Source organism: Aedes aegypti, chromosome 2 (genome assembly GCF_002204515.2).
Source record: "Aedes aegypti strain LVP_AGWG chromosome 2, AaegL5.0 Primary Assembly, whole genome shotgun sequence".
NCBI classification, from domain to species: Eukaryota; Metazoa; Arthropoda; class Insecta; order Diptera; family Culicidae; genus Aedes; species Aedes aegypti.
This window is the reverse complement of record NC_035108.1, coordinates 353,062,682-353,086,092: the sequence shown is the minus strand read 5'-3', so window position 1 is coordinate 353,086,092 and position 23,411 is coordinate 353,062,682. Positions and strand designations below refer to the sequence as shown.

Below are 23,411 nucleotides of genomic sequence, written 5' to 3'. Positions count from 1 at the left end.
CAAATGCAAATAAAATAATCAATAATTTCAGGCAAAAATCGTTACAATCTTCTATTGCCACGATTAATGCGTTATATGTTTAGGTTAAGTTAGGTTAAGTATATTAAAAACGTTTTTTTTCTCTTATAAGCAGGTGAAATCAACTCACCTGTAAAAAAACTGAACTGCTACGGCAAATGAAATGTAATATGTTGTTAACAAAATGTTAATAAAATCTTAGATTTGTTTTACCAAATTAGGATGATAGTGTTGTCTAATAACACAGAACACCTAGATATAAGAAATAATGAATGTAATGTTTGGAATGATACTAATAAAGAAATTAAAAAAAAAAAAAAAAACTCTGACGAAAATGACTAGTAGATTCACTGAGTAGAAATAAGTGGCAACAATCTTATTTTAATATGGTTTTTACATTACCATAACAAGGAATACCTCTTTTGTAACAATGGTATAAACAATCTAATTCCAGCTTCATTTTCGCAAAATTTACAAGTAGAAAGTAGGCGTTGTGTCTTGTAGGAGACTGTAATAGAAGCCTAAGGTAACTTTACTCTTAAATATTCACTATGAAAGGACTATGGAAAGTAAGACGCTGATATCGATCATTAGGGAACACATGCTAGTTTCGAGAAATTGTTGAACAGACAAGGAAAATGACTTTTTTCTTTAAGGGTATATTAATGTAAAGACCTGAAATTAACTAGAACTACTACTAAAAGGATTATTTCCAAGCTTCTGTACAAGACAATCTGTTGTTGGTTGTCGTTAACGAAGGCATCGCTGTCTACTGCTCAGTTTTTGTTTCGATATTTCTTTGTGATAATTATAGCGTCAATACCATATTTTCGACTGTGCTTCTTCGCCTCTTTGTGAACCACACGTTGGTGAATTTGCTGGGTCAGTTCCGAAAAAATAAGTTCAGATATTTATAAATTCCGATTACCTCATTTTACACCATTGTTATCGTTTTGCTGTGTATAATCCGAAGCAACAATGGAATGCCCAAAATGCTCGAGCCCACTAACTACCAACTGTCAAGAGGGAGGATTCGTAGTTTGCGGGGGAAGCTGCTTGAAGTCTTTCCATGCTGCATGTGTTGGAGTTTGTGAAGCGATTGCTCGATGTCACCTAAAAAACGTGATTTAGCTGTGCGATGATTGTTTAGACGTGTTCAACAACCAGGTTTCTCGTCAGATGCAAAGTGATTGCCACTCCGTAAATATTGAAGTGGAGATAATTGATATGAAGGAAAAGCTAGTGAGCATCACGGATTCCTTATCTACGCTGATATCAAAGCATGTTCCAACTGTTGCACAAGTATCCCAAGAAGACACGCTTAACTCGATACAACGTCCAACTCATCAGTCTACCCCACTATCGAAACTTAATTGCGGCTCTAGGATGAATGCATCTACAACTACAAATGATACTTATTCCTCTTCAGATGCCAACAGCCTTATACTGGATAGAAACAATGATTTTTCCCTTTTCCTATTGTTGCGACGCGTTTTGGACCAGCCTAAGAATTGAACTGGTCTAGTAGCGAGCATAAACGCAACATGACAGTTCGCATAGTTGTAGTGGTAGGCGAAGGAGAGAGATGGCGAACAAACCTGTCGATGGTAGAAAGTAAATAAAGAGCATAGGTAAATAGAAGAATCTCGCCATTGCAAATTGAAGGAAAAGCAGATTATTTGCGAAGAAAGTTTTATTTTCCAAAAACTTAGTATTTTCAAAAATTGAATAGTGTCTAAGTTGGATAAATCGACGGTTAGAGTGCAAAGGGGAATCCGTGAGTGCAACCTGAAAAAGAAAGTTGAAATGAGTGAGAAATGATATGTAACGTTTATCGTATTTTCCTGCAGGCTCGGTGAAACCAAATTGTCCACCACGAAAACCCGTGCTAAAACTGCCGTTTTTGCAAATTAGACTGTAAGTAGAATTGAAATCAGTGAATTAAGAAAAATTTCAGTATTATAGTTTCATTCATGATAAAATTTAACAGCATAAATACCGATTGAAATCCGCTGAAACAGTTAGGGTAGTTGGACCATAGTTGGACACCAATACCACGGATCGAAAGAAATTGAACGGCAAGACGAAACCAATTTATTGTGAGTAGATGTAGATTAGATTAATAGAAATTAACTAAATGAAATTTAATAAATTTTAGTTTGAGCATTGCTGAAAACCAGTCAGCTGCTTCTGAAAAATTTTGGTTTCCCTTCGGGAACATTCTCAAAAATAAATTGACATACGATTGTGTCCTTGTGAGAAGCCAATCTTGCCCCAAATATGGCTTCCGATTCCGATTCCGTCAACCAACGCGTCCTTGATTTCACGGAAACTCCGTGCGGTATCTGCGGTCCGTCGACTCAGGACGAAGAAATGATTGGTTGTGATGGTTGTTCCGCGTGGTTTCATTCCCGTTGTGTCAATGTGGTGTCCGGAAAGTTGCCGAAAAAGTGGTTCTGCCAAAACGCAGACTGCCAGGTGAAAGCTGAGGAGTACCGGAAGCAACGAGAAGCCAGGAAGCAGCAGCGCAGCCGCAAGGAAGTCGACGAGTCGGACAAATCCAGCGTCAACTCACGTTTAGGCGCATCTAGCGTTGAAGCAAAGGTCCGAGCGCTAGAGGAACGTCAAAAGCGGCAGTATGAGGAGATGGAAGCGGAGCTGCAGCTGCGGAAAAGAGAAAGGGAGATGCAGCGTGCCTTCGAGCGAAAGAAGATGGAGTTGGAGCTGCAGATGCGTGCCGAAGAAGAAGAGGAGCAAAGGGCTTGGCAAGCGGAAATGCTCCGAAAGAAGGCGGAACAGATCGAGCGGATGAAGGCGAACCAGGAGTCGTTCGAGAAGAAGATGGCGGCCATGGATAAACAGTTGGCGGAGTTTTCGATCCAAAAGGGGCCAACATCGGCGTCAAAACTCGGTGGCGACGGTCGTGCCAGCAAAGTCAACGAAAAGGTGTTGAAGCTGAGCAAGGAGAACGTCAAGAAGCTAGCGGCAGGCGACGATGACTTGGACGAGGATATCGAGGACGACGAAGAATCCGAAGTGTCGAGCCAATCTTCCGAATCGTCGGACGAGGAATGTCCCATTCCGCCATCTAGGCACCTCAAGCGGAAAGGCATGGAGAAGGTGGATGAAATAAGCCAAAACGGGCTGGAGCAACAGCGGACTGGACCGACCAAGGCGCAGCTAGCCGCGAGGAAGGGACTAACCTACAAACTCCCAAAATTCTCGGGCAAACCAGCGCAGTGGCCTCTGTTCTACGCCGCCTACAAAGCTTCTAACGAGGCCTGTGGTTACATGAACCACGAAAACCTTATGCGACTGCATGAAGCGCTAGAAGGCGATGCCCTCGAGCTAGTTTCCGGGCAATTACTGCTCCCTCAATCAATCCCGAGGGTCATCGAGAAGCTGCGTCGGCATTTCGGCCGCCCAGAACAACTACTCGAGAGTCTGCTGGATAAGGTGAATCGTCTGCAATCTCCGAAGGCGGATAATCTCCGGAGCTTCGTTCCATTCGGAAACACGGTGGAGCAACTCTGTAGTCATCTGGAGGCCGCGGAACTTCATCAACACCTTGTCAACCCACTGCTGATCAAGTCACTGGTCGATAAGCTGCCGGATCGCGAGAAGCGTGAGTGGATCCACTTCCGAAGAGGCCGTGGCGAAACGACGTTGCGGACGCTGACGGACTTTTTGATGGACATCGTGGCAGATGCTTGCGAGGCCAACGTTGACGTCGAATTCAAGCCGCTGCAGCTGCCGAAGGCAGTTCCCCAATCCGGGAAGAAGCTGCACAAGGAGAAGGGTGGACTATACCTCCACAACGAAGCCAGTAATCCAGCCGCTACGTCCAGCGAAGTGAAAAAGCTCAAACCGTGCAAAATGTGTCAGGGAACCAATCATCGATTGCGACACTGTGCGGACTTCAAGAAGCTGCGATACGTTAACCGGTTGAGACTGGTGACTCGAGAGAAGCTGTGCCATGTTTGCCTCAATGAGCACGACGGGCAGTCCAAATTTAGAATTCGCTGTAATGTCGGCGAATGCAGAGAACCGCACAACCCGCTGATGCACCCGGTCGAAAACACGGTCGGATTAAGTGCACACATCAGGACCAACTGCACGGTTCTATTCCGAATCGTACCGGTACAACTCCACTGCGGTGGAAAAACCGCTACGGTGCTCGCATTTCTCGACGAAGGTGCCTCCGTCACGCTGGTGGAGAAAAAGCTCGCCGATCGCCTGGGTGCTTTCGGAATACAAGAGCGACTCACCATCAGGTGGACGGGAAACGTATCGAGAGTGGAGGAAACCCGCAGAACCAGCTTGTGGATATCGAGCACAAACGCCGGTGCCAACGACAAGATGCTCCTGCACACGGTTCAAACGGTTGGTAAATTGATGCTACCACGTCAGAAGCTGGACAGCGAGGAGCTCGCCGCTGAATACGGGCACATGCGAGGCTTGCCTATCGAGTCCTACGACGGACAGCCGCAATTGCTCATCGGTGCGAATAACATCCATTCGTTTGCTCCGATGGAGGCAAAGATAGGCACTACAATGGAGCCAATCGCAGTCCGAACTAACCTCGGATGGACGGTGTACGGGCCGAGGCAAAGCACCACGGTTGCATCGGGCAACTTCCTTGGCTACCACCAGAGAATCACCAACGATGATCTGCACGAGCTGCTGAAAAGCCACTACGCGTTGGAAGAGTCCGTCGTGGCGATTCCGCAGGAAACAGCAGAGGAGAAACGTGCCCGGGAAATATTGGAACGCACCACCAAACGCGTTGGCGATCGCTTTGAGACTGGATTGCTGTGGAAAACGGATGACCCACGATTCCCGGACAGTTACCCAATGGCCCTGCGGAGGATGATGCAGCTAGAGAAGCGACTCGAGAAAAACGACAAGTTGCGGGAAAACGTCTGCAGACAGATCGATGAGTACCAGCAAAAGGGGTATGCACACCTCGCCACCGCGAAAGAGTTGAACGGTACTGCCTCCGATCAGGTCTGGTACCTCCCGCTCAACGTCGTCCAAAACCCAAAGAAACCTGAAAAGGTTCGCCTCGTCTGGGACGCCGCGGCTACGGTACAAGGAATTTCCCTGAACTCGCATCTGCTAGCAGGACCGGACATGCTAGTTCCGCTGGTAAAAGTTCTTGCTGGTTTCCGCGAATGGAGCATAGCTTTCGGAGGCGACTTGAAGGAAATGTTCCACCAGCTGAAGATTCGCGCCGAAGACAAACAAAAGCAGCGGTTCATTTTCCGAAAACATTCGGAGGAGCCACCGAGTATCTACGTCATGGACGTAGCGACGTTCGGGTCGACGAGCTCTCCCTGCTCGGCCCAATTCGTGAAGAATCGAAACGCTGAAGAATTCGCCTCACAATACCCAGAAGCATCAGCGGCGATCATTCACCGACACTACGTCGACGACTACTTCGATAGCGTGGATACGGAGGAAGAAGCTGTCAAGCGAGCTCAGGAGGTACGACTGGTCCACCAAAAAGGAGGATTCGAGATCCGGAACTGGGTGTCGAATTCACCAGAAGTGTTGCGGAGTCTGGGAGAGGAGAAACCGGCGGCGCCGGTTCATTTCGGCCGTGACAAGCAAACGTCGAATGAGAGAGTGTTGGGAGTCATCTGGGATCCGGACATGGACCAGTTTGCCTTTTCAACGACCCACCGCGAGGAGTTATTGCCGTATCTCTACGAAGGCAAACGGCCGACGAAAAGACTTGTCGCCAGCTGCGTGATGGGATTTTTCGATCCGCTTGGACTGCTGTCGCCGTTTACCATCCACGGAAAAATCGTCATACAGTATCTGTGGCGATCCGGCTGCGATTGGGACCAGGAGATCGATCCCGACTCCTGGCAGCTGTGGAAGCGGTGGACAGCCCTGTTACCGATAGTTGAAGCTATCCGGATTCCCCGCTGTTACATCGGTGGCGCTAAATCTGCCGAAGTTGATTCGCTGGAAGTCCACATCTTCACTGATGCCAGCGAACATGGATACGGATGTGTGGCATATTTGCGAGCGGTTATCAACGGAGCGGTCCATTGTAGTTTGATGATGTCTCGGGCGAAGGTGGCGCCAATAAAACGACAGTCGATTCCCCGGTTGGAACTGATGGGCGCAGTCCTGGGAGCGCGAATAAGCCAAACTGTACTCGACATGCATTCGTACCGGATTTGCCGTACTGTCTTCTGGACGGATTCCCGCACTGTTTATAGTTGGCTGCACTCCGATCAACACCGCTACAAGCAATTTGTTGCCTTCCGCGTCGGCGAGATCCAAGAGCTGACAAACGTAACGGATTGGCGGTGGATACCAACGAAGCTCAACGTTGCGGACGTGCTGACGAAGTGGGGACAAGGCCCTCCACTGCAAAATGACGGCGAGTGGTTCAACGGACCATCGTTCCTGTACCGGCCGGAAGAGCAGTGGCCAACACAAGAAGCGACGATCGAAGAGACCAACGAAGAAGCGAGAGGCATGGTATTGTTCCACGGAGTGATTGACGTCGAACCGATATCACGCTGGACGAAGTTGTTGCGGGTCACAGCCAGCGTAGTGCGCTTTATCGCCAACCGCCGACGGAAGAAAAGAGGAGAGCCGATCATTGCTACACGTGCTACGGCAAAGCAGCGGCAGATGATCGAGGCGACAGCTGCGAATTACGCGGCGCTGCAAGCACCACTGCAGCGAGAAGAGCTTCAGCGAGCAGAAACCTTGCTCTGGCGTCAGGCACAGTGGGACAGCTTTCCCGACGAGATGAGCGCGCTCACCAACAACCTCAAGCGCCAGCCGGGCAAACCGGTGGAGAACATCAAGAAGAGTAGCCCGATCTACAAAAGTTCTCCGGTACTGGACGACGAGGGAGTGCTGCGCATGGATGGCAGACTTGCCAATTCGAAGGAGAGCTCCTTCGACAAGAAGCATCCAATTATTATGTCGCGAGCTCACGAAATCACGCAAAGGTTGATACAGCACTACCACGAAGTGTTCGGACACGCCAATTCGGAAACCGTGTTCAACGAGATGAGGCAGCGGTTTCAAATTCCGAAAATGCGTCCGGCGATACAGCAGGTGGTGAAACATTGCGTCTGGTGCAAAATCAACAAGTGTCGACCGAGATCACCGAGAATGGCTCCCCTTCCAGTCGAACGAGTCACCACGCAACATCGGCCCTTCAGTTCCGTCGGTCTGGATTACCTTGGTCCGGTGGAAGTCACGGTAGGGCGTCGAAAGGAGAAGCGTTGGGTGGCGGTTTTCACCTGTTTGGCCGTGCGAGCGGTGCACCTGGAAGTCGTGCACAGCCTTACCACAGAGTCGTGTCTGATGGCCATCGTTCGTTTTCATTGCAAGTTTGGCAAACCAGAGCAAATATTCTCCGACAATGCCACTTGCTTCAAAGGAGCGAGTAACGAGATGGTAAGAATGGAGAAGATAAACCAGGAATGCGCAGAAGCTGTATGCAGTTCAACTACCGCCTGGCACTTTATTCCGCCTGGAACCCCACATATGGGTGGTGTCTGGGAGCGGATGGTGCGGTCGGTGAAAGAAGCGATGCGGGCACTCGACGACGGACGAAAATTGACCGACGAGATCCTGGTGACAACTTTGGCTGAAGCGGAAGACATGATCAACACGCGCCCGCTGACCTACTTGCCACAGGATTCGAGCGAATGCGAAGCACTGACGCCGAACCACTTCCTTCGAGGAACGGTGTCCGGTGCAGACCTGAAGGTGGACGGAGGATCGACGGCTTCCGCAGAGGCACTGCGGAACGTATACAGGCGGTCGCAGTTCCTAGCAGACCGAATGTGGGAGAGATGGACGAAGGAGTACCTTCCGACGATCAATCAGCGGTCGAAATGGTTCGACGATCAGAAACCGCTCGAAGTGGGCGATTTGGTCTTCGTAGTCGACGGAAAGAATCGGAAGTCCTGGAGACGGGGCATCGTCGAAGCGGTGATCAAGGGCTCGGATGGCCGAGTCCGGCAAGCGGACGTGAGGATGGCTGACGGTAAGGTACAGAGACGGGGCGTAGTAAACCTGGCGACACTGGAGGTAAGGTAAATCCGGGAATGCCGGATGTTACGGGCCGGGGTGTTGCGACGCGTTTTGGACCAGCCTAAGAATTGAACTGGTCTAGTAGCGAGCATAACCGCAACATGACAGTTCGCATAGTTGTAGTGGTAGGCGAAGGAGAGAGATGGCGAACAAACCTGTCGATGGTAGAAAGTAAATAAAGAGCATAGGTAAATAGAAGAATCTCGCCATTGCAAATTGAAGGAAAAGCAGATTATTTGCGAAGAAAGTTTTATTTTCCAAAAACTTAGTATTTTCAAAAATTGAATAGTGTCTAAGTTGGATAAATCGACGGTTAGAGTGCAAAGGGGAATCCGTGAGTGCAACCTGAAAAAGAAAGTTGAAATGAGTGAGAAATGATATGTAACGTTTATCGTATTTTCCTGCAGGCTCGGTGAAACCAAATTGTCCACCACGAAAACCCGTGCTAAAACTGCCGTTTTTGCAAATTAGACTGTAAGTAGAATTGAAATCAGTGAATTAAGAAAAATTTCAGTATTATAGTTTCATTCATGATAAAATTTAACAGCATAAATACCGATTGAAATCCGCTGAAACAGTTAGGGTAGTTGGACCATAGTTGGACACCAATACCACGGATCGAAAGAAATTGAACGGCAAGACGAAACCAATTTATTGTGAGTAGATGTAGATTAGATTAATAGAAATTAACTAAATGAAATTTAATAAATTTTAGTTTGAGCATTGCTGAAAACCAGTCAGCTGCTTCTGAAAAATTTTGGTTTCCCTTCGGGAACACCTATCGAATATTGATTGTTCTGTTTCCCAGCAAAAAGGTACTCGGATGGTCATCGAATCTCTAGGAATCAACGAAGTAACTGAGAAGATCGAAATTGTTAAACTGGTGCCGAAATGGGACGTTCACAACTATTCTCACAAGGGAAGGTCACGATGGTGTTACACGGGGTTTTGAACCAGACTATTTTTGTTAGATTCCACATGTCGAAATATGAAAAACCCAAAAGCCTTTCGGCTGATGGACCTGTGGTGTAGCCAGGAGGGGCTCTAAAAGGAGCAATTTTGTACGTATATTATATTATTAGGCTAATTGGAAATTTGATAAAATTATGTTTTAATATTTATTGTGATGATAGAAATCAGAAATGACATTAATGTATGTTTAAAATGTATTTTTTCCATGCCATAGGTTCAATCGTGATGGGTTTCTTGTTGGTATACTATTCTACAGAGGCGTCGCGTGGCCTAATTATCAACCTGTGCACTTCTAATTTATGTCGAATTTGTTTTTGAACCTAGGTTGGAACTGGCGCAACCTGTTCTGAACCACAGTTTCAACCCCAACCCGATTCAAGTTCGACCGAACTACAATTTGCTTGACGTTGGTTTATGTGTTAATAATCGACGCAGTTCCTAAAAACGGAAACAACATTACTGTCATTTTATATATGTCATTAGGCTGATACAAATATTAATTTTCATTTATGTCCGAGACCACTTGGGAGGTACGAGGGGGGGAGATAAAAATAAATAAAATAAGGAACAAAACAATTAAAATGAAAAAAAAGTTTTTTTTTTTAATTTTTATTTTTAACGATAGTTATTAAACTTTTTTGGATTTTTCTCCCCTTCAAAATTTTAGGATTTTTGAAGGGGGTGGTGACATAAAAAAAAAATTAAAATTTGTATCAGCCTTATTAGGTCCACCTTGGATTCAAACCATTTTTTTTCTAAGGTAATAAAATGTATAGGGTAATTTGCCCATTATTGCGGTATTCCCTATTATTGCGGTATGAGAATTGAACCCTCATTATTAATCGAAAACTCTGTTTTCTATGGATAATATTGATGATGATGCAAGCTTATAGTATTCCCAAGCTGTACCAGATTAATACTTTAAAAATTAAACGATTTTGATCGATGGAAGAACAGTTTTCAATGATGCATCAAGAAAAGCCTATATTTTTAACCAGTCTCTCTATCTACGGGCGGGTTTTCATAAGCTAAAATTTTTAAGTTTAGAACCAAAACAATCATATGTAGCGGGTATATCAGTTCAATATGGATGTATTTACATGATAGATATTGAATTTTGAAAAAAGTTTTATATTTTTGAGAAAAAGCATATACCGCAATAATAGGACAATGAAAATAGCTTTTTGCCTATTATTGCGGTATCTGTAAATCTCATTCGAAAATTCGATATTTCAATATTCATTTTAAATGTAATTGCTGGATACATTAATTATATTATTAGGATACTAATTTGGGACATGTTATTCTTACATTTATTTAGTCAAACCAAAGGTTTATGTTCATTTATACCCTGTTATTCCTCTTATTTACAAATATTTTGCAAACAAACACAATGTTTTACTTAGAAATCACGTAAACTGACTGAAAATCGTAACACATGCCAAAAATACGTTGAACAACTAAGATATAAGATGATCGCAAGGAAGCAAGCATTTGAAATTGTGTTGCTAGTGGAAAATATTTTTAAAAGCATCAAAATTGTAGGATATACTTAAGTCAACAAATTCATTTCTTATATAGCGACTAGTGGTCTCAGATGGAACAATCTTGTCTATTCACTTTAACATTGTCTACCTACGACGAAAGAGGAGACGAGACCGGCAGAAAATTATTCGATTCTGTTGATTTGTTTTCGAATCGTGACATAAACTAATGAATTAGTTTTCCTCATATATATGTCCAAAGTCACACAAACTGACAGTACCGTGCAGTGTCATTAACATGGAGGGAGCATAATTTCAATGCTCGAACATTGTGTGGTATTGAATGTATATTGAATGTAATAAAATCTATGATTTTTAGTATACCGCAATAATAGGACGGCACTACCGCAATAATAGGACAAAATACCGCAATAATAGGACAGAGGAAGAGCTTCAGATTTATGTCAAAAATATGTATATATGATTCCAACAATTACTTTTTTACTTTACTACACTCCAGATAAAGGATAGTTTTAACACTTAACATTACAAAATACTATAATATTTAGATTTTGGACACTGCAATACGATTTTAATTTCAACACTGTGCTTAAGTCCTCCATAATAGGACGGATACCCTAATCAATCTTTACTAACCTTCGTCTTCAAATATTTTTTTTTCTAGTCTTCTAGTCTAGTTGATTAAAAAAATTTATGATTGCAGATGCTAATCGGGTTGTTTAGTTTTATTTTTTCACTTTTTCAATTTTAACGATTAGTCATCATTATGGGGAAATTGTAAGATTGCATATGAAAATAATTCAAATTATGCAGGTCATCAGTTTCGATTTATAAAGCACTGGATTCTAACTAATATTGCAATATAGAGTTAGTGATCATAACCCACATATTTTTACATAGAATTAATACAAGATCGTTCGCTTCGTGTACTTGGTGCACGCATCAAGAAAATTGCTCGCTTTTAAACCACACCACAAGCGTTATACTGACGATGACGGTACGGAGGGCACGACTGCTTTTGAATTCATTTTCTGATTGTCTTCTGATTGACCATCACAAGTACCACCGCGCTAATACTGTATGCTGGAAGCGAGATTCTCAACCAGTATTGTACAAAAAAAACGCGCGGGCCCTAAGTCTCAAACTTACAGAAACTTCTTACCGTCAGCCGTCTAAAAAATCACGCCAGTACTCCACACCACAAGCGTGGTGATGTTGAAAGCGCGAAGGAAAAAAGAGAGCAAGCAAAATGGATCTCTCTCGTGGATTGATTTGTCTCTTTGCTCCCCACCGCACGCTCGCACAGATTGATGTGGCAAGACTGTGCACCGGCCAGAGTTGACGCTTTGGCTACATACACACTGGCATTTGTAGTGCGAAAAACATTCTACCACATATACAGAATTGTGTGTACGACGAAAGGCAACGCGTCTCCCGATGAGAGTGCACACGTTGGGTTTCATCGTCACAGCAGCAACGTGTAGCGTGGAACAAAGTGTTGCGTAGCATGCATCGCACTGAGCGCGTAGGGAAAATTAGGGCACAGATATCGCGCCGCACCAAACATCTTTTGCATTTAATTTGAATAGCAAAAATATAACAACAAATATTTTGAAAGGTGAAACTTGCGATGATCAATGATAAAGATAATTGAAATAGACTAAATTTTATTTAGAGAATTAAAGAATCGTACTTCAATAATAGTAGAAATTGTAGGTTGTTATGATGAACGATTTGCCACCTGTGCAGTGCACATGTTGCACATGTGGACGCGACGCCTCTGCTATTCTAATAAAATCAAATTGGTGTTGGTGTCCATATTCCATGTTAGTTACGCCAATGGCATAAAAAATACATTATAAACATACATTAAAGTCAATTCTGTTCATTTCTATCGTTATAAATACTGAGAAAAATCTTTTTGACAAATTTTCTATTGACTCAATAATATTATATTCGTACAAAATCGACCCTTTCTGAGCCCCTCCTGGCTACACCACTGGTCCATCACCCGAAAGACTTTGGGGTTTTTCATATTTCGCCATGTAGAATCTAACAAAAATAGTCTGATTGAAAACCCCGTGTAACACCATCGTGACCTTCCCTTGTCAGTATACATCGTACAATGTGGTGATCGATGGGAAGTATAAGCAGAAGGCGCTCGAAACGAACACTTGGCCGGTCGATGTTATGTTCCGAGAATTTTTCAATTATCCACGACGTACTTGGAAACCTACGGAAATTCGGACCGTTAATTGAATGAATCACAGCAGTCATGTCCTTAAAATTTGTTTGCTTGTTTCTTATACATGATCGTCGTATATTGTAAAATTAAATTCTGTTGAGTTGAATGTCAGTACAAATGTTTTTAAATTAATTGTAATAGTATTAAGTAAAACATCATTGGGGAACTATAGCCTGTTGATGAATCAAATAAATAAATAAATAAAAAGCCTAATTTTGTTAAGACTTGACAATTGTCATTTTAGACTCTAATCTTACGTAAAAGACAGGAGTAATCAGTATAGCACTTAAATAACAAATTATTCAAAACCATTTCGACGAGACAGTATTAGTAATTACACTACTACACTGCCCATAACTGCATATTTGTAACATTCGACAAAAGTAGGCATTGAGTAAATGGAATACCAAGTGTGCATTTTATTGCAGTATTGGAAGAAAATAAAATTTCAAAAAAAAAACCAGGTACTCAAAAGTGCTTATATGAGGCTGATATTTTGTACAACTCATATCGCATACTAGGAGAATAGACAGAAAAAATTCTGATAGAAATTTCATTGCTATCACATTACAAGGCACATTTATAATTTCAATGTGACTGTTATGCGGTTACAATTACCAATGTGACAAAACAACTTGGTATTTTTTTCGAATTTTCTAGAACAATCTCACAGATTTCATTAAGTTGATCGAAAGTATTTATCATTTGACGACTCTCCATGGTATTATCTCCAATTTGTCCAAAATGTCGAATGTACTGTTATGCAGTTATGGGCAGTACACTACTATTTCAAAAATTCTGATGGAGCTGCTGATTTTCACAATGCTTCCTTTTCTCAGAAGCAAGGGAATATGGGTATTTAAAAAAAAAACTACCACGTCACAATACTAATAAAAAACAGTGTTCATGTGGGCACCATAGCCTAGTCCGTCTGAGTATTGGTCCTGATAGAGGGGAAACATGGCAAAAGCCCAACCGAGGGTTCAGCCTTGACAAGTTCAAGCGTGTGCTAGATAAGGGCAGAAGTCGCATGATAGATTTCTATTCATCGGTCCTCTCTACTGTGAATAAAGGTGACAAGATGCAAGTTTGTCAGCATTTTTTCCCTTCAAACCGCTAGGCAGCGATGCATTCTTGTGTCCTGAGGTGAAAAAATGTTGACAAACTTGCATCTTGTCACCTTTATTCACAGAAGAGAGGACCGATGAAGAGAAATCTATCATGCGACTTACGCCCTTATTCTAGCACACGCTTGAGTTAAGCTGTCAGGCAGCTTCAACTGAATATCACAAAAAAATATATATATATAAAGAGGCTCATTGTGAAAGCGACTTTTTTCTTCAAGGAAATATGAACGTAATGACCAATAAATACTTTTAACAACTAAAAATGAAATTAACTCTTACTAAACAACCTAATTTTGTTAAGACTTGATGACAATTGACATTTAAGACTTTAATCTTACGTAAAAGACAGGAGTAATCATAATAGCACATGAATGACAAATTATTCAGAACCATTTTGACTAGACAGTATTATTAGCAAGGGAATATGGGTGCTTTTCAAAAACTACCACGTCACAATACTAATAAAAAAGCAGTGTTCATGTGGGCGCCATTGCCTAGTCTGTCTGAGTATTGGTCCTGGTAGAGGGGAAACTTGCCAAAAGCCAGACCGAGGTTTCAGCCTTGACAAGTTAAGCTGTCAGGCAGCTCCAACTGAATACCATAAAAAAAATCTAAGATTTTATTAACATTTTGTTAACAACATATTACATTTCTTTTGCTGTAGCAGGTGAGTTGTTTTCACCTGCTTATAAGAGAAAAAAAAAAACGTTTTGAATATACTGAACCTAACTTAACCTAAACATATAACGCATTAATCGTGGCAATAGAAGATTGATACTTGTATCACTCATGAACATACTTTCACTTCTTAGCAGCCTCTTCTTTCGCTTGCCATCACGTCCCCACTCGAGATCTACCTCTTAGCATAGTGTTCTATAAGCTCTTCCACAGTTATAAACTGAAAACTGTATACAGTAGGTGGTAATTCTGTCAACTGCTCTCACACCGTCTGAAGATATGTTCTGTTTGCACCAGAGAGTTAAGTTAATCATGACTAAAAATTTGAATATCTATCGATGAATCATGCTGAAAGTTTGCTTTAGATTAGGATCAATTGCATGACACATTCGTTGCATACGTAAAGACTGTTAATAAGAGCATCTCCAAAGCTATTTAAGGCGAAGTAGGCCGTCATTGAAATTTGTACTGGACATCGATGATTGTTGCTAATTTGTCTCACGATTTCAAAGAAAATCACTTGGTTTTGCCCTGACATAACTGAAAAAGTATCAGCATACTTTCTGCATGTAAACGCAAGTAGTGATACTTTTCTGAATCAATACTACTTATGATGACTGAGTTCTATCACTTTATCACGTTTTATCACACATTACAAGCTTCAAAATCAACATGGCTGCCGAAACGAATGACGGGCTACTTAGCCTAAATTATTGATTTTATTATTATTCATTAACTAATGATAAATCATTCATTGGCAGATGATTAAATGCCCGAAAGTTTGCATCAAACGCCTTGAAAAATGCAATTACGAGTTATCCACTAGATAATGATAAACATAACTTACGATTAACGATAAATCCCACACAGATATGTTTCGAACTTCGTTATAACAAAGTATTCACAATTTTTAAACACAAATCGTGATTAAATTTATATGAATCATTAACGCTTTGCACAATGTTGGGCAATCATATATTGTGCCTATGATTTTTTTCTATTAGTATGTCAATCTTCCTGGTCTTTCACTTCAAATAAAATTAATGTAGCATTCACTTGAAAAGACTCGTGAATGTTTTCCACCATAATTCATATAGATTCTTCATGAAATGGGAACGATAATATTGTTTCAATTGGCTGAGGCAGGATTCCAATGATTATCAGGTAATTTCTACCAGATGCATAGTCGAGCTAAGAATCATACAAAATTTTAACTATAGCAGTGTAGTTCACTTTTCTTCATTACTTTTGCATGTATTTCGTTGAAGTTTATCATGACGCTGAATATAAAATGCAATAGACAAAGAAAAAGTTGTTTCTCAATTCCAGAGAAGTTTGCTTTTGGAAGTGGTGTTTTTCGTTAGATTTTGACTAAAAAATTGTATAAATACAGCGATTAACCCCTCTACCGGCAGCTTCATATTTTACCGCAATAAAAATATTGAAATCTCGATAATTTTTTTGTTTCTTGATATTTTTGCACCATCACCATTTCACAAGTTCTCAAAGAACTCTTCTAGTTTTAGAATATGTGTCATAGAGGCGCGTCCACGTTCGAAATCCTGGGTAGGACAAACGTTGGCAAATAATTTGTGCACAATGAAGATAAGAAACAAATTAACCCTGGACTGGAATTTAAAGTTACTATATTTAAGGGGCTAAAACGCAGGTGAAATTTCGGTCAGTTTTGAGTTGAGTTGAGTTAAGGAAACTCTACTGTTTCCAAGCGTTCTAACGATACTTTCAAATGGTTTTTCCGCTCAACAGAGAAAATAGCATAACTCTGGCTTATTTTACTGACTCCCATACACATTGTATAGATTGAAAAAAATGCTAAAAAGACTTCAAAACTTGTTTTTTGTCACTATCACTTTTTTGCTTTTAATCTCTCATTCCATGCCAATCGTTACCACAATACTAAGAAAGCTTTTCGTCTTTAGTAAGCTGGTAGCGATTGAGTGCTTTAAAAATAGGAAATTTAAGATGTCTTGCCAGAAAAAAGAGACCTAATTGAGGCCGGAAAAAGACCAAACAGGAACCAAGAAAACAAAGCTAAACCTAATTGGAGCCAATAGATACGACTTTGGTTCATCATACCATTACAGCAGACATTTATCTAAAATCTAAGAGTTTTTCTCTCGTGATATTACGACAAGTATTACTGTTGTGTTGTTTCATGATTTTCTCTAGGAATTTCATTAGAAATTGATTCATGTATTTTCCCAAATGTTCAGATATTACTCCGGAAGTTTTAAAATTAGATCATTTAGTGTTTATTTCTCAAGGAATCCAACCTGGAGTTTGCCAAGGAGAACCATATAAATGATTTTTTTTTTTCAGAAATCAACTCATTTCATTCAAACTCATTGAGAAGTTTTTCTGGAAAGTCCTGACTCCACCAAGATTTTATCCAGTGATTGATCCATCGATTTCCCTGGGATGTCCTCCAAGATTCCCGGTCAAAATATCTTCTAATTCAATCAAAAACTTCTCCACATATTACTAAGTCTTTCTTTTGAAATTGTCTTTTAAGATTTATATAAGATTTCAAACAGAAATTTCTTTAAAGATTCCTCCAGCAAATGCTCCAGAGATTCCATCAAAAATTTCCACATAACTTCCACAAATAATTCTTAGATTTTTTTTCAAGTAAGTCTTGGAAGTTTTTTCGGGAATGCCAAAGATTTTTTTTTTCAATTGAACCAGTGAGATTTTTGTAAAGAAAATCGTCTGATAAAACTTGGCTAATTTATAAAGTCTCCCTTAATAAACAAAGATCTCTGAAATCACACCTGGATTCTTAAGGAAGTTTTAAAAGATTTGCTAGACAATTTGCTAAGATAATCGAAAAAATATCAAACCTAGGGATAGTATTCCGCAGGACTTTTCGAAGAAGTTCGACAGAATCTCTATATAAACTTGCTTAGGAATTATCGGAGAAATTATTGGACAAATTGCTGCAGTATGAACTGGTGGGAAAACTTCAATAAACTTTTGAAGATTGCATGGGATTTTTTTGATACACTTTTCAGGAAATGTTTGATGAAACTTCAGAAGTAATAATTGGATGAATTGCTGGAAAAATCCTAGAAAAAATAGAATTGTTCGAAAAACCGCCCAAGGAATTTTGGGTCTCCGCGAAGAAACGTAGTTGAATTCTTGAAGGAACACACATGAATAAGCGGGGGAATTCTTGTAGGGTTTCTTGAAAAAAAAAAAAAAAACACTTTGCTGTTTTTTCAAACATTCTAGAATAAACATCTGTATATTTTCTTGGAAGATATTCTGTAGAAATTTTTGGAAGATCTCATAGATTAACTAATGGAAAATTCTGAAGGATTAGTGGTAAATTATCTAGATGAGATTCTAGGACAATTTTGGAAAAAAAAATCAAAGTAGGGTAAGTGTTCCCTTAGTTGTGGGTGTTTCTATAGTTGTGGTAGTGCCGTTTTCACTGATTTTATTACATTAATCACTGAACCGACACTTCCAATCGACGTATTGGCTTGTTGATACACGGAATAATTGGAAAGAGCGTTCAAATTGCTTTAAAACTGATGAAAGATCACTAAAATTGCTAAAACTTGTCTTACTTGTACCAATAGTTGTGGTAAAGTGTGCCTATAGTGGAGGGTCCCATAAGAAATTAACGGATACCGCTACTATAGGAGCTGAAAATAAAAATATACCGCAACTAAAGAAACAGTGTACCAATAGTGGAGGTATTACTTTTCACTGACATGCCGTGGATTACTGCGATGGAATCATTTTTCTCATTAAGTCAATGGTCGTTACTTCCAGTTACAATATTAACATGTACATTAATTGCGCTACTTGAATTAAGGCGGTTAAATGAAGTTCAATCGTGCTTAGTACCTCCACTATTGGTACATCTACCCTAATAACTGCGCAAATAACTGGGGGTAGCAGCTTTGGAGTTCTCAAGGATTTTTTGCAGCTTGATGTTTTGATTTTTTGCATATTCTGAAGAAATTCTTCTAAGCATCCTTTGAAAAATCGCTGAACGTATTTCTGAGAAAATTGGTCGAGAAATATTTGGAAGAATTTCTGTAGGAGACCCTGAGAGTATTCCAAATAAAATCACTATGAGAATTCTTAAGGCTGACCCAGTTTGTGCGTATATTAAACAGAGGATAAATAGTTTAATTTATTCTTCAAGCTTTCTGCCGAAATTTTTTTTGTGAATCGTGGGTAGGACAACCCTTTGATTGTCCTACAAAGGTATATTTGTGCGTAGTACATGTCCTACCTGTCCTACCCACTTCCCGCGCCACTGTGTGTCAATATTGTTCATTGGTCAACTGGATTCCTGAGATATTCCGAAATTCCTTGGGGGACCGGCGCGTAGCTATAACCCACGTAAATATTTCAGGCTACAGAATTTTATTCGTATTCGGATATTCACTCTTCGAAACAATACATTAATAAGAGTATGTTGTGAAAAAATAAAACAATTTGGTGCAGCCGTCTTTGGGTAATGAGCATTTATTTGCCTGGTACCACGCTGACCAGATCTTAAAAGCTTCAAACAACATTATATTATAATTTTTAGATATCTCCTAGAATACTTAACCGATTTGTATGATTTTTTCAATGTAGCTCCTTATCACCTATCTCTGTGTAGCACACAATTATTTTGTTTGACGTAAAACAAAATGGCCGCCAAAGACATTTTATATGGAGAATGTCGGTCCCCCAAGGAACATCGGAATGTCTTTAAAACCAGATCACCAATGATCAATATCGACATAGATTCCTAAACTACAAGAGTTTTTTGAGAACTTGTAAGAAAATGCCGCAAAAATATCGAGAATCAAAAAAGTTATCAAGGTTTGAATATTTTCAATGCGGTAAAAACTGAAGCTGCCGGTAGAGGGATTAATAAAGAGAATACCACAGACAAACAGACGTCACACTCTCATAATTGTCCATCGACCACCTTTTTAACGGTCGATTCAAAAATATTGTAGGTGGCTAATCCGCCACCTGCAGCGCTCGCGTCGTTTTTGTTCGTGTTTGACGTTTACACACTACCGCCATCTGTTGGCTTGTCGGCCAAACACACCGAGTTTGTCTGTGAGAATACCATTCACTGAATAACACTAAAAATGTAATCGATTGGAGAGTTCGCTCCGGATGATTGATTCCACCTGGAAGTGATTTCTTTATTAAAGGGTTCGATTCTCATGATTTAGAAAAACAATTCTGAAAAAGAACGGTTCGAGGGATGTCAAATTTATGTGATCCTAGACCGGCATTAACATTAACAGTCTTTAAAATTGCCTTCATATTTGTGACCAGGGAGAAGAGGTCTCTTTGTCGACGATTTTAAAATGTAGCTTGTGAAGTGCCAAGCTGTGATTGCAGATTTTTTGGTTACTTTACTACATTCTGGTGTATTCAGGACAGGATACATTAATAAGTCGATGTTGCATAACTCATTGACTCATGGAACCATACAAAATTTTTCTGCGACTCCGTCCTACTAACGTTTTATGCAATATTATAAAACAGCTGAATAGACTCAGTAGTGTGGTAAAGGTTTTTGGATTTTTTTTCCTGGATTATCACAGGTTTTTTCCAATAATGATGAATTCCTGGAGGAATTTATGACAAAAAAAATTAGAGTTCGTCCTGGTAGAATCTCTGGAGTAATTTCTGCGGTTTTCGTTAGAAAATTCGAGGTAGGATTCAAGAAGGTATTTGTAACAAAATTCTTTAAGGATTTTTTCTAGGATGGCCGTTGACGAATCACTAAATGGACTACTGAAAAATGATATCTGAAGGAAACTTTGGGCAAATATCTGAATTATTTTCAGGTGGAAATCATGGAGAAAATCATAAAAAATGCATATAGTAATACGAGAAGTAATTTGTTTTAATGTAACAAGAAATTGAAAACAAATTCTTTGCAAACAAAACAATTTCTTGGTTCCTTTTTTATTGCCGTTTGGTTTTAATTTCGTTCCTGTTCGGTTTCGTTTTAAGCTTAAAGTCTCCAAAGTTTCTATTAAAAGAAAAACAGCCGCTACCAGCCTTATGATCAGCGTTGTATTAAAACTTTCCTCGTTCAAGACTTGGTAGTGATTGAGTGTCTTAAAAATTGCGCATAAAAAATTCCAAACAGATTTTCCAAGCGATGTTAATGCTAATTTCTGCTTCAAGAAGTACAATGCTACTACCCCAGTGATTCCCACATTTCTCAGATACTATTCCAGAAATTCCTCCAGAGATTTTTCCACTAATTCAGCCACCGATTGCTCCAATAGTTACTCTAGCAGATTCTTAAACAAAAAAATCTCAAAGATTTATACCAGTGTTTTTGAATAACAAAAACAGAGATTAGTCTAGGAAACCCAACAAGAACTTATCAAGGGTCCGATTTTTACAGTTATTCTTCCAGTTATTTTCGTTTGAATTATTCCACGAATTTGTCAATAATTCAATCAGGTATGCCTCATAAGGTGCCTCCTGATTTTTTAGGTATTTCTCTAACAAATTAGTATTACTGAAGTAAAATCGTTATCAATTCTTCAAAATGTCATTTAAGATTGCACAACAACAAATACTACTACAGTGTGTACTACAGTAGTGTGTGTTCCTTTGACTGCGACGCTTGCTCCTGCGGGGCGGGTGATGCGGTCAGGATCGAACGTGTTACGCGTGGAGTGCAGTGAAAATGTGTATAGTGTTTTACGGAAACCCCAGTGCAGCGACGGAGAAAAACTGCTTCACATCCTGGTAAAATCGTTCTTTATTATTGTTTACTTTACTCACTTATTACCAATTCAAACTAAATACGTGCCAGGGTCGAAAATATAATTTTCGATTCGGGAAGTGTAAAAACATTGCATATATCCATTTGATATCTGGATGTTTTTATGCGGGGCTTACTGTAAATAAAAATGACCTCAGAATGTGTGTGTATTTACTGCCATTCTTGAAATGGGTCGTTGGAATTTCAGTAGAGCTATCACCTTTCATCTCCTGGGCTAAAATTGTCTGCAGATATAAAGATATCGAAGGGTATCATTAAATACATGCATACAATTTTCTTCCATAAAAGCACTGCCGGCCAGTGGGAGGTGGATTGTATCACACACACACACACACACACACACACACACACACACACAACAACAAATACTACTACAGCAATTATTTTGATCATTCATTCCTACATTTCTTCAAAGGATCCGATCGATGTTTTTCAAGCAACACCTTTCGGATATCCTTCAGGATATTGTCCGGGGATTCGATTGATTATTGCTCTGTTGGCATTGCTTTTGTTGTTTCATCTTAGCATTTTTATCTAGAAAATCCACCAAGACTCTGTCAGGATTTTGGGAGTTTTTTAGAGATCCCAACAAAAGTTCATCAGGAAGTTCTACAAAAGTTTTATCAGAGATTACTGCATTAAAAATGGCTTCCGTAGTTTTTCGGGGATTTTCAATTAATTTCAAAATATATATAAGGATGTCTCCCCTTGGAAAAAAAATCCTGAACAGTTTCCTTGAAAACTTCCTTTTTCAATTTTTCAAAGAGGACTTCCTGAAGGAATCTTTGGTTGAAATCTCAAAGGAATCCTAAACGCCAATTTTGGGGAAAATTTTGAGAATTTGATATCTGAAGGATTATCTAGAGAAATTACGGAAATTGGTAGAATCACTTCAGGAAGACTTACAATTGTGGATATTTAGCTTTATATCTTAAAAAAATGAATTTCTGACAAAATCTTTGGAATAAAATTTGAAGGTCAAATATCAGAATCAGTTTCGGATGAAATATCTGGATCAATGCATACAGAAATACGAGTAGTAATACTTGTCGTAATGTCAATATTATTATTTGCCGTAATTCAGAGAAAAAAACAGAAACATTTGTAAATGCTTCATGGGATTTTCTGTAAAATTCTTAAAATAAAAATTCATTTTGTTTGATTTTTTTTTCATTTTTGTTTCAAATTGAACGATCAGTGTTTGGTTCCCGTTTCGTCTCTTCTATAAGCATGAGGTATCTTCTTCTTCTATCCGGCTTTACGTACCATTTGGGACAAACGCTACTTCTAAGTTTTTTGACTGACTGACAGCTTTCTTTGCCGCTATTGACCATTTTTGCATTCGTACATCATGTGGTAAGCACGAAAATATTCCTACGCCCCAGGAAGTCGAAACAATTTTCTTTATGCAAAAATCCTCGACCAGTGGGATTCGAACCCATGATCCTCAGCTTCATATTGCTGAATAGCAGCGCGTTTATCGCTCATGAGGTCTCTAAAGTTCTTATTTTTGGACACTCAGACGCCACCAGCCCTAAAAGAATGACCAAGCCTCCAAACAGAGACCTGCTACCAGCCCTGCTCGCTCGCATCGCGAATTTATTAAATTTCACCTTTGCTCGAGTCGTTCTTGGTCCATGCACATTTTTAACATGCTCCGTTCTTTCCCACGTTCTTTCTCTTTGCAGGTTCCGATCTGAACCGCCAACTGTCCAAGTGGTTGGACGATGCTGATTTGACTTTCGGCCCGGCCCGTGCAATTATCGCCCCGTAATTATTTTCTCGTTTTTCTTTTGTCGCGCCGTTCACCCCAAGGGCATCGATGATAGCCCCAGAACCGAAGCGGGGTGTCCCTTTGCGAATATTATTATTCCTGACGTTATGTTTTTCCCTTCTGTCCCCAAACAGGCACGCCGGCTATCGTTACTGTGGAGCATGTGGCGCTTGGGCTTACCGACAAATTAGCCCAGCTGTTGTGTAAGTATCGTCTT

The 23,411-nt window shown here is 40.3% G+C and overlaps 1 protein-coding gene across 1 annotated transcript in view; it reads left to right on the top strand.

The window, feature by feature from the left end:
- The window catches only part of LOC5580153 (protein MEMO1), a 36,522-nt gene that overhangs the window by 5,798 nt on the left and 7,313 nt on the right, over positions 1–23,411 (top strand). Inside the window, exons 2-3 of the mRNA XM_001661588.3 lie at positions 23,109–23,190; positions 23,329–23,397. Of these exons, the coding sequence (XP_001661638.1) occupies positions 23,109–23,190; positions 23,329–23,397 (151 nt within the window). The remainder of the gene's footprint in view (positions 1–23,108; positions 23,191–23,328; positions 23,398–23,411) is intronic.